This window comes from Gekko japonicus, unplaced genomic scaffold, assembly GCF_001447785.1.
Source record: "Gekko japonicus isolate JY-2015 unplaced genomic scaffold, Gekko_japonicus_V1.1 scaffold1318, whole genome shotgun sequence".
NCBI classification, from domain to species: Eukaryota; Metazoa; Chordata; class Lepidosauria; order Squamata; family Gekkonidae; genus Gekko; species Gekko japonicus.
In genome coordinates this window covers 337,123-350,001 of record NW_015159751.1, presented here as the reverse complement: position 1 = coordinate 350,001, position 12,879 = coordinate 337,123, and the positions used below count along the sequence as shown (strand labels likewise).

The 12,879-nt window shown below is 41.8% G+C and overlaps 1 protein-coding gene across 1 annotated transcript in view; it reads left to right on the top strand.

The window, feature by feature from the left end:
* EPHA6 (EPH receptor A6) overlaps nucleotides 1-12,879 on the top strand; it is a 352,339-nt gene that overhangs the window by 140,488 nt on the left and 198,972 nt on the right. Inside the window, exons 4-5 of the mRNA XM_015405688.1 lie at nucleotides 9,463-9,510; nucleotides 9,876-10,038. Of these exons, the coding sequence (XP_015261174.1) occupies nucleotides 9,463-9,510; nucleotides 9,876-10,038 (211 nt within the window). The remainder of the gene's footprint in view (nucleotides 1-9,462; nucleotides 9,511-9,875; nucleotides 10,039-12,879) is intronic.

Below are 12,879 nucleotides of genomic sequence, written 5' to 3'. Positions count from 1 at the left end.
AAAGATTGTCTGGCAGCCTCCTGGCTATACTACACACACTGCCATACAATAATCAATTAATATTGCAAACAATCTTGGAGACTTTTTCAGTTTAAAGTCAGTCTTTAACTAAAATAAACATTTTCCACTGATTATATATCATGCTTTTCATAACCTGCTCTGATCCTGGGGTTACTTACTCTGACGTGGGGAGGAAGACAACAGGAAACAGAGTGTGCATGTGTATGTTTGTAGATAAAAAGACAAGAAGATGTTCAGTTAAGATGATACTAAGGAAGGGAGAACACAAGGCCATCATTTTTTGTTTTGTTTTGTTGAAAGCCTCAGAGTAAAATAGTACTATCAGATCATTTTTCTAACAAAAAAGAAAAGGCTCAAGGGTAAGATTGTAATAAGATGGCAAATGCTTGATCAGGAGTTTAATTTCTGTGGCAAGGGAGGGAGAGAGGGCAGCAGCAGAACACAATGGCCGCGCGTGTTTTCACATCTCTGTTAAGTGAGTGCAGGGGGCAGATGCCACTGGAACATGATAAATCATATAGGCCTGCCCTTCTGTGGGAAATATGTGAGGCAGCTGCAAGGGAGATTGAGATATTGAGAGAGATCAGCAGAATTCAGTCTTTTTGCACCAAATGCTAGAAGACAGGCTTAGGATCTCACTGTGGATTTATGGATGGAAATTGTGGGGTCTGAATAGAGACCTAGTGCTGTGGAGCCATTCTTAGTTGCAGAAGAGTAATCATCCAGCAGTTTAAAACAGTGAACCAGAAAAATTAAACAGACAAAGCAACAGATTTTTGACAAGTTGCAGTGTGAGCCCACCTAACACGCTGAAAAACAAAACCTTTTAATAGAATTATCCAGCTATATATTAATCTCAAATTAGATTCAGACAACTATTGTCCCCATCATGAAGCTCTGCCACTCATAAAGTTTACCTTGGGAAGATCTGGTGGATGTGCCTGAGGACATCAGTCATTACATAGATTTGTTCAAAGAGCAGGGGTCATTTCCTGCAGGAGCGCACAGGAGCGAAGCTCTGGCAGGAAAGAGGCCAGGGGGCGAGCACATGCAATAAGCCCCACCCCCTGCTCCCAGCAGCCCTCAGTCAGAGCAAGAAGCAGCCAGGTAAATTGCAGAGGCCCCCCGCCCTCCCAGTCCAAAACAGTCCAGTGGCACCTTTAAGACCAAGTTTTATTCAGGTACAAGCTCTCCCTCCTCTGCGAGGACACATCTGCACGTTTCCCCCCCCCCAATAGCTAGCAATCCAAAACAGTCCAGTGGAGCCTGAGCAGTGGGTGTTGCCTTCTGACACACTTCCAGTGATGTCAGGGGGTGTGGCATATGCTAATGAGTTATGCTAATGAGCTCCTGCACTTCTTTTTCTATGAAATGACCCCTGGCAGAGAGGAAGTGGAAATGTCCCTTTCTTTTCGTTTCATGGCTTCATATATTTCTAAGTGGGAATGCATATACTACCCATGGTAAATTGTGATTGTACAAATTGTGCAAAGGTGCCATATCTGTCCACAGGGAAGATACACAATACCATACTTGAGAAGTCCCTTGTGTGCCTTTCCTTCTGTCATTTTTGAAACTTCTATATTTTGAGTGATGAAACGCCTTTCTCCTTCATTCATATTGAATAGTGATGCAGCATCTTGTGGTTTGAGTGACCACATCTGGCAAAAAAGTAAAAGGAGTAATGGATGAAATTGCCTATTATTCATCAATTTACTGGCTAGGGTTGCCAGATATAGCCAGCGTAAGGGGGGAGGGGCAATGGAGGTGGCCATTGGTGATTATGTGACATCACTTAGGAAAAACCCAGAGGTGACATTTCACCTCCTTAGGAATTGCTGAAACGAGATTAAAACTAGAGACAACTGACATCACTTCTGATTTTTGCTGGAAGTGACATCATGCCATCAGCCAGACAGCCATTGTTGTATTTTTCTCCTGCCACTGCTTGTGGGCAGGGAACCCCCAGTCTCCACCAGGCAGCTAGCAAATCTGTTCCTAGCTGTGGCTACACGGGACTGAAGCAAGGATTATATAATTTTTCTCTCTAATATTTTTGTTTGTTTTTTGATTATAGAGAAAAATTCAACTATTCTATGCTAGCCAAGAATTTACGAAATTTGGGTCAGAAGAACTCTTAAGTTTTCACAGAATTTCATTTATAACTCAGTCCTACTGCTTTGAAAGTGATTTGGAAATGAAAGCCACATTTTCCAGTTCCTTCAAATATTTACTCCTCCATTCCATTTCAGCAACTTCTTATTCCTTTCCTTCCCCATTCTTTCACAGTCATAATGCACAAAATAATGCATGATGCTCCTTCTAATATATCAGGCAACTTGTTTAACATTAGCACTGCAGTCTACCCAAGGAATGAAGCATGTATCACAATAGTCAAGTTAATTTGCCTGTAACTATTGTATATTATTAAAACAGTTTACATGCTACATTACTAAAATAGTGGATGTTTAATTATGCCTAATGTAACTGCTGTAGCAGTTTGTTACAGACCAACGTAATGCAGTTCCTACCCTACTGCAAAACTTTTCTACTTCAATGTTCTTAGAAGCTGTCACTGAACTGTAAAGATATTCACTAAATCTTTGGTCATGTATAATTTACTGTAAAATATTAATAGTATTACCTTAAAGACAGAAGAGATTTAAAGCACTACACTGCCATAAAAAATAAAGGTTTGTTTATAGATGGTCCATTCAGACAGCTAGGTGAAAGAAACCAAGTGATGAAATATGGCCAGAATTTATAAGATTCTAGAGATTATACTGATAATGAAGGTGAATGGTCTAAAATCAATATCAAAGGTAGTTCAAGCCCAGTGTAGAATGAGATTGTCATTATCTTCAGCACTGCTTTATCTCCTTTTGTTCAAGCTGGTGGTATGACACACTGGGAATTGGGATTAATGGCATTGCTTATATTATTTTGGAACAGTTTCATAAACATACACACATAGCATTTGACATATTGATTCTGAAGCTTTCATCTAGGACAACAGGCATTACAGAGGCATTATATGATGGCTGGAAAAGTAGCAATCAATATTTGAGCCATTTCAGTGTTTTCTAGCATACACGTTCCACTTTAACTAACTTTGTCGTCGGTCTAAGGCTGATTTAAGTAAGGCATGAAGTAAATCTTCCAACGTTATTGAACTTGGTAAATGAGATTTACTGTATCTTTATCAGCTGTTTTGGGAGTTCTGTTTCCATGCCGTCTATGTAATAATAAACAAATGTTAAATCATTTTCTGTCACAGTAATCACATATCATTTTATTGAACCTGATAAATGGTCTATGAATGCCATCCGCAATCAGCTTGGTTTTTATCTTCTCTTCAGATTTCTTCTTCAGTCTACATTTTTCACTTACATCATCTTTGTTTCTTTCTTCCTTGATTCATAGTGCAATTTAAGTAATCTTTCGTTGAGTTTGACCCCCGTTCAGTTTTTTGCTTGCATTTTGTTATACCTCATCCTAAAGGGCAAAATGTATATTTAGTGTTTCCAGGTTATTTCAAGCAGCCAGGCTTATTTACAGATTGGAATTAAATGCTGGAAACAAAAAAGTAACAATCATATATATGTACCCAAGTACCCAAGACAGTACCCAAGGCAGGTAACAATAAATACAATACAAAACTAATAATATATCAAAAATATTAAAATACATTATTAACAGTGCAATCTTAAATAGAGTTACACCCTTCTAAGTCTATCTATAACTTCCCCATAAGCTGTTTTAAAGCACTCTCTTAACAGTTTTGCTGGAAGGTCCCAAGCATCACTCTTTCTGTATCACTCAGCCTGCATCACTCTTTCTGGGAGTGTGAGGGAGCTTTTAGGAGACTCTGCAGTAAGGAGCTCTTTTTTTGGCAATCCAAACACATTTTAATTGCCTTTGCTGTTGAAAAATACAGTAGGAAGTTTATGTTAAAGAGCTCAGTATTTCATACTTGGATTGCCGGTAGAGTTGCCAGCTGGCACCAGGTGGGATGCTGTGGTGGGATGTGGACAGGGGACGATATCAACACAACAGCATGACATCACACTCCATAACTGACACCTCACCATCAATGAGACGGCTTGTTCCCACCCACCCATCAGCCTACTGAATGGTGGTGTAGCAGCCATGGGTTTGTTGGTAGGACATCTCCTGCCAGAGCAGAAAACTTGGCAACCCTAGCTATACAGTTACATAAGAAAAGATGCCTTGCCTATAAAAGTACATTTAGTGTGGGACAAATAACCACTAACTATTGTTTTATCTAGGTGGGTAGCCATATTGGTCTGAAGCAAGAGAACAAAGTTTGAGTCCAGTTGCACCTTTAAGACCAACAGAGTTTTATTCAAGCTATGAGCTTTTGTGGAAACAAGATAGGGTTACCAAATCCAGGTTAGGAAATTTCTACAGATTTGGAGGCGTGGAGCCGGAGGACAGTGGAGTTTGAGGAGGGGAGAGACCTCAGAAGGGTATAATGCCATGGACTCCACTCTCCAAAGCAGGCATTTCCTCCAGGGGAACTAGGGAGACCCCCTGGAATTACGACTGATTTCCAGATGACAGAGATAATTCCTCTGGAGAAAATGGATGCTTTGGAGGGTGGGCTGTATGACATTATACCCTGCTAAGGTCACTTCCCTCCCGAAACCTCACCCTTCCACAGCTACAGACAGCTGGCCGCTCTAAGGGGGAACTGATATCTATAGTTGGGAGATCCATTCCATATCTCCAGTCTTCACCTGGAGATTGGCAACCATAGAAGGAGAGAAGGAAGCAGGAAAAGAGGAGAGGGTATGGGAATTTCAGGAAAGGGAAAGATTTTTTTGGAAAGAGTAAATAGGGGGAGAGGGACATGAGATGCATCCTGCAAGTCCTTGCGGGTTCTGCTTGTCAGTTTCTAACGTTGAATACACAATTTCATTCCTCTGTTTACCAATCCTTTCCTTTAATCTGCAGAGTGTTCTCTGTTCTCTTGACCAGTTTGCCATTATATCATGTTACTTGGTATTTCTGTTTTCCATTTCTTTATTTCCACTTTTACTCTCTTCCTTCTAATTATTCCTCACATTTTACTTTGATTTTATTGGACAGTAATGACTGCAGGAACTGTAGTTTACAAGAGTTTCAGTTGATATTAGTTCCCAAAGTTAAATGGTATTTCCCCCTATTTTCTAAACTGTATCAATTTTTTTTTCTCTTCCTCCATGTTCTGTGGAAATATATAATGTATCCTGGCAATCATTTGGAACTTCATATCAATCAATATTAATGTCTGGATCCTCTTGTTTTATTTCTGTACCCAAAATGTATTTTAAGGGGTTTTAGCAGCCATGTTCTATTTTTGCCAAGTGATGTTGGCTTATTAGAAGCTATAGGAGCAGAATAGGAGTTGGTGGGGAGAAGAAGGGAAAGTGATTCTATGCCACCTTGAGACTTCCTATGGTAAAGAAAATTGGGGTATAAAAACCAACTCATTGTTGTTTGGGTGTACTGAGAAACATGTTTTCTGTATAGCCTATCACTACCCAAGCACAAACTTATTCCTATAGAATAAAACCATTTATTCTTGTGCTAGCCAGTTTTTCGGTCTCTCACTTGTTCTTCCTAGCCAATCTGCCAACTCTTCCAAGGACAATGAGCACTTTCAGTCATCATTGTCCGTATTATTTTTCTGTACACCTACGGGTCCTTAGGTATGCAGAAGTCCTGGATTTGTTTGCAGGTGGTCCCCTTTCTGTGCCATCATCAGCAATGAGGTTTGCTTTGGGAGTTATTGTATTCCGCTGGAGCAGAACGTAGACCTGGCATGCATGACTGAGACCTGGGTGTGGGAAGGGGAGATGGTAGCTCTCTCTCCCAACTCACCCCTCCCGAGTTCTCAGTCCTTCACCAATCGCGGACTACCATCAATTGCAGACCCACCGCCTTACCGACATGGGAATCCAGGGGCTTGCCTTGCAATGGCTTGCTTCCTTCCCCCATGGTCAGGGACAATGGGTGGTACTAGGGGAACAGCAGTCCAGGAGAGACACACTTGAGTGCAGAGTGCCTCAAGGGGCAGTGCTTTCCCCAATGTTATTCAACATCTATATGTGCCCCCTTGCCCAGATTGCCCAGAGGTATAGGCTGGGGTGTCACCAGTACACTGATGATACCCAGCTCTATCTGATGTTCGGCGGCCAGTTGGACTCCAGACCAGAAGATCTGGACTGGGCACTGCAAGCCATGGCTGGTTGGCTTAGACTGAGTAGGCTAAAGCTGAATCTGGCAAAGACGGAGGTCCTGTGCTTGAGTCAAGGTGATTCGGGGGTGGGGATCCCACACCTGACCTTCGGAGGGACACTGTTGGTACCAGTGCTGGAGGTTAGGGGTTTGGGAGTGCTCCTAAATACCTCCTTAACAATGGAGGCCCAGGTAGCAGCCACTGCTAAGTTGGCCTTCTACCATATTCGGCTGATTCGGCCGTTGGTTACCTTCCTCGACCGTGATGACCTGGCTACAGTGATCCATGCAATGGTCACCTCGAGACTAGACTACTGTAACATTCTCTATATGGGGCTGCCCTTGTCGCAAATCCAGAAGCTGTAGCTAGGCTTCTGATGGGTCTCACTAGATGGGAGCACATCCGGCCTGTGCTGAGGACACTGCACTGGTTGCCAATAGCATACCGAATTCACTTCAAGGTACTGGTACTTACCTTTAAAGCCCTATATGGCCAGGGTCCGACATACCTGAGGGACCACCTTTCCCCATATATACCCCAGAGAGCACTACAGTCGGGGTCTCCGAACCAATTGACCCTCCTGGGCTCCAAGGATGCCAGACTCACTGCTACCAGGGCCAGGGTGTTCTCAGTGGCGGCTCCATACTGGTGGAATGAGCTCCCGGAGGAGATCAGGGCCCTGCAGGATCTTGTACAGTTTTGCAGGGCCTGCAAGATGGAGCTCTTCCACCAGGCTTTCAACTAAGGAGCCGCCCTACCACTGCCACCATCGATCATGGTTGTGGGCCTGGGCCTGCCTCTGAGATTGAACCATACCATCGGGCGACTTAAGAAGATCACCACACTGGAAACTGCCTGGGTGTTTACATATTGTAGAACACCATCTTAATTAATGAAGAAACTATCACTAGCACTTTATGTCTTCTTGTATTTCACTGTTTTTATGTGGATTTTATGGTATTTTTTACCGACTAATATAAGCAGCCCTGAGCCTGCTTGCGGGGAGGGCGGGGTATAAATTGAATAAATAAATAGATAAATCTGCAACAATAAATTCTGTGGACTCTTTCTGTGCTTATTGTGGCCCTTCCCCTTCAAAGAAAGCCCTATAGGGCAGTTTCATTATATGGCTGCATCTCCCAGCTTCAGGGATTGAAGAGACAGGTTGCTGTTTTTCCATCTTGGAAACTGAGCATTGTAGAGAACTCACCTCATAGTGATGGAGTTTGATGGGACCGATGAAAGAGAAAAAAGAGAGTGGTTTCACTCACTGCAGCCTCCTCTGCAGGGTTATTTGTCAATGTTTCCCGGGGTTGGAAAAGGCTGCCAGGTGAACGATGTGGGGAACATGGGCAACCATAAGCACCTTCCACTGACAAAACCTACTTGTTATTTTCTTTTGTCTTTGATATTAAAGTCTGGACTGGTATTTCCAAGCTCAGTGAGGTTTTCAGGAGCTTAGCTGAGATTCTCATTGTTTTCACCCCTTATAGGTGGGAACAGACATTTTGTTCAGTGTCAGGAGGAATTTAAAGGAAGTTTGGGCCACGTAATTTCTTATTACGAACATGTGAATGTTAGTAGAGTCTGATTGTGCCTTTTTAGCTATGCCATAATCGTAACACTTGTTGAGCAGACAACATTTAATTGGTTTTTAGGGAATACAATCTTATAATATTCTCTTTGCCATTTGTATTCTTTTTGTATATGCCATTTATATGTCCATAAATATTTTATGCATTCCTTGTTCAGTTTACAAGCTGATTGCTACAGCAAAATGTAGTAATATCCTGGAAGCATCATTAAAAATAAATAGCAAACTGAAGACACCCCATAGTACAGTTTTTCAAACTGTTGAGGCTCTTTTGAATTATGGGTATCACTGATCATTTACATTTCCCCCCAGTGTTTCATTTTCCCTAAATACCTTAACTTAATCATATAGCAATTGTTATGTACACTTTATGTTGTTGAGGCAGTGCTAATGTACTGTCCTTGGTATTAAAAACTTTTCCTTATTGTGAATCATTTTACCTCAGGCACATTGTATTACATGAAGACAGAGTTAGGCCAACTGTATTTACAAGACACTGCTTCATGGTGAAGATATACTGTCCAAAACTTCAGCTCAGCTAATACAATACAATTCCTATGCTATTCTTTTTCTCTATAAAATCTCTTCAGTGAATCTTATTTTCTGCAAGCTAGCAGGCTGACAGTGCCTTCTGGTAACTTAATATACCACATTTTAACATTGTTTTATCATATTACAGATTCATATGGTGCTCTGTGTGCACCACTTACATGATATACAGATGCTTATGGACAATTCTGATCTAATCTAAATTGTGGACAAGAGATTTGGTTATCATACTAAAGGTAACCTTGAAAAAGCTGTGACAGGACAATGAAGCAGGGAAATGTGAAAGGAAAATGAAAGGACAATTAATGTTTATTTGTTATTAAGCATGTGAACAGTTTTGTTTTCAGAGCCATACAAAAATATTTACAATAGGAAACTAAAAATTCATTCTTGCCACAATCCATCATAGAATTAGACACACCTAAACCCAGTCAGACAGCAATAGGAGAATCTCAAAGTAGATTGGTTTGGATGGATGATAAGGTTTGGAGAGCAGCGGGCAAGCAGGGGAGTGAAGGCTGCAAGGGGAAATTTGACATGGCAGAGCAAGCAAAGCCCCCACCCATATCTTTCAGGATTGGAATACTACACAGAGGTAAGTAATCTTAGTGGCTATAGCTTGCAGTCAGCCAAGAAAGCCCCTCTCTTCTCCATCCACCTAAGAAACACTCTGCTCTCCCTACACCCTTATTAGGAAAACACTGGCTGCGGGTAAAAGCAACAGAGGGGATTCTAATTCACCTATATGTGGCAAAGTAAAACCTTGCAGACGTTCAGATATGATAGTATACACAAGAACATGCATTTCCCCCCACAGTGAACAACTACATAAAAAAGCTTTATGTGTGAAGGAGCTCTCAGTTTCTATGTGTAGCCTGGATGTGAAGCTGGGAAACAATAGTTGGGTTTTTTCCTCCAGCTTAATTAATGTGAAATCTAACTGCATGGAATATATTAAAGGACATCAATTTCCAAACCAGCGAGACAGAATTACTCTGTTTCTGGTTTGTAAAAAAAATATGAAGAGTTAATTTTCATTTTCTTTTGCCCACAGGTCTACCCACGGATAGCGCCGGCATTTTGGCACTACCTGCGGGTAGAAGTGAGTAGCAGGCATTTGAATACTCCAGCATCTATACGTTATCCTTTATTAACTCTTTTTTTAAATCCTAATTTGACCATTATGCAAAATATATAGCTGCCATTTATCTGCTGTTTTCTTTAGTCCTCGTCTTTTGCTAATTTCATACTATGTTGATTTATATGCTATAATGACTAACCCAACTCACAATGGTTTTCACTATATGAAAGAAAACATTTCTTATGAAAGCTAAGGTTGTGTCATATCAAGGTGATATTTTTCACTGCTTTAATGAATGTACCTTGACGTTCCTTAGAGATATAGATTGTTGTTACACATCATTCACAATGCAATCTAACTCCATTTTTGACTCTTTTGTCCTTTAGGAACATGAGCAGCTCAGCTATTCCTCCACAAGATCAAAAGCTCCAAGTGTTATCGTCACAGGCCTCAAACCAGCAACCAAGTATATATTTCATATCAGAGTCAGGACTGCAACAGGATACAGTGGCTATAGCCAGAAGTTTGAATTTGAAACTGGAGATGAAAGTAAGTCTTATGAAAGATTGAAAGATCTTATGAAAGATTGTGATGATGATGCATATGGTAGAAGTAGCATCTAAGTATTCAACATCAAAAATATCAACCAGTTAAATCTATATTACATTACCAGCACAAATATGTATTTTAAAAAAATACACTGTAAATGTGCCTTGCTTAAAAATTAATCTTGACTTCATACATACCCCAAACTTTACGTTTTTATTTCTGAAGCTCATATCTTAGGAATTCAGCAATCACAAAAAGCACAGTAAAGCATCTCAGCCTATTTTTGAGAGTATAAATCTTCAAATTCTTCTGATGGAACACAGACTGTACATGCAGTATTTACTTTTTGTCTGCTTTGTATGGCAGAGATAGAAAATTGATAGGTCGAGACTGACTAGTCTATAAGGGAATAGCCGATTATAACAAGGGGCTTTCATTAAGTGTCCAACATTCTGCAAACATCATAGAACCGAATATCTCTCCTAAGACTGATGTAATAGAAACAGCTATGTGTATTTTGTTGTTGTTCAGTCACACCGTTGAGTCTGACTCTTCATGACCCCATGGACCACATCATGCCAGGCCCTTCTGTCTTCCGTCGTGCTCTGGAGTTTACTTAATTTCATGTCTGTTGCATCGATAACACTGTCTAACTATCCTACCCTTTACTGTCCCCTTCTTTGACATTCAATCTTTCCCAGCATCATGGGTTTTCTCCAGTGAGTGCTCCCTTCTCATTTGGTGGCCAAAGTATTTGAGCTTCAGCTTCAGTATCTGGCTTTCCAGGGAGCAGTCAGGGTTGACTTCTTTTAGGATTGACTGATTTTATCTCCTTGCAGTCCAAGGGCCTCTCAAGAGTCTTCTCCAGCACCATTATTCAAAAGAATCTAATCTTCGGTGCTCAGCCTTCCTTATGGTCCAACTCTTGCAGCCATATATTACTACTGGGAATACCATTGCATTGACCATACGGACTTTTGTTGGAAGGGTGATGTCTCTACTTTTTATTATGCTTTCTAGGTTTGCCATCACTTTCCTCCCAAGGAGCAGGCGTCTTTTAATTTCATGGCTGCAGTCACCGTCTGCAGTGATCTTGGATCCCAGGAACATGAAGTCTGTCACTGCTTCCATTACTTCCCCTTCTATTTGCCAAGGAGTGATGGGGCAGATGTCATGATCTTTGTTTTTGTTTTTTGATGTTGAGTTTCAAGTCAACTTTTGCACTCTCCTCTTTTACCCTGAGCAAGAGGCTCTTTAGGTTCTCTTCAGTTTCTGCCAGGGCTATTTTTGGGCTGGGACGCACTGGAACGGTGTTCCGGCTGCCTTCTGAGCCCGCCCTTCCCTTGCCAAAAGCCCTGCTCCGCTTCTTCTGCGTGAGCAGCAATCCCACTGGGAGCAACATGTGCAGTTAACATGGTGTGCTAACAAGCATGAACTTGATTCCAAAGGTCACACTGTGGTCCAGCGCTTTTAACTCTACACCAGCAATTTTGACTGGGTAGAATCCAGCACACTGCAAAGACAGAACTAGCCAAGCATGGCTAGTCACCTGCCGCGTCCCTCAGTTCAAGACAGCTGTATTCGAGCAATGGATCCAACTCTAGAATCTGTCCAGGCATCTGTAGCTGATCTGTAACATTAGTTGATGGGAGCAATACAGACCTGTGGAAAACGGAGCTTAGTTTTCAACATCTTTTGTGACACAAGTGGATGATGGTGTTTGAATGCTCCAGCAGTTATTTTGGATTGGATTGGACTGGGCCATGCTGGACCATAGAGGCTGGCTGGTTGGCTGGCTCTCAAGCAGGTGAGTGAACAGTTGAACTGAAGAGCCTGCGAATGGTTCAAGCTGTTGCTGAGAGAAGTGGCGGGAGGGCAGAAGGAGATGCCACTTCATCCCCCCTTCCCATGACACCCCTCTCCAACTTTCCCCTTTTACAATAGTGTCTCTAGGCAGAGGGCCGTGCCGTTTGGAGCTGTCCCTTGACAATGCATCTCTATTGGGACTTCGGTGAGAGCTCTACAAATGTTTCTGTCAGTTTCGGTTACTTGGGAGTAAGCCTCATCTCAGTTTTATTTCCGAGTAAGTAAGCGTAGGATGGTGCTGAAAGGGGAGATGCTGGGATGGCCACTGCTTTTGAAGAGTTCTTTTGTTTTGTGTCATCTCCTCCCCAACGTAGTTGTCTTTTTTCTGTTGCTTGAAACACCCAATAAAAGGAGATTCCTGATTTTGCTTGCATTTTTGCTGGGGCAAGGTGACTTTTTTTCACCTGTCTTGGGTAGATACGTGACTTGCAAACAAGCAAATTGTGCAGATTTTTCCCTCTTTGCTATGAGTGAGATGAACAGAACTTCTCCAGCTGAATTGCTATATAACAGCTCTTAAAAATCCAGGAGCCCTAACAGAGAAGAAAAGAACCCTACTTAGAGAAGGGTCAGGTTTTCCCCTTGGGCATGGGATGTGAAATAACTTCTCAGTTGTCCTGAGTCATTTGTTCCTTTATTCAAGGGGCAGACAGTAGCCCCATTTAAACGTTTTTTGCACTCTCCTTGGGGTTGGGGGTGTTTTCTTTGCTGCCAGACAAGTTGCTGTTCACTGTGAGGCTCTGTGGCAAGTATTTTCTTACTTGAACATCCATTCTGTTATAGAAAAATGAGCTGAGGCAGTGTATGTATTTCATAGCTTCTGCTGTTCCCTGAGCTGAAGCTCTCCAGTTACTCTAAATCACCTCATAATCTTTGTGGTAAGCTATGTCCCTCTTTCTAGGTAGGATCTAAATTACTGCTCTTGGTCCCTATTTCCCTGCTTTTTTCCTTCCTTCTTTTCCCTCCTTCTTTCCC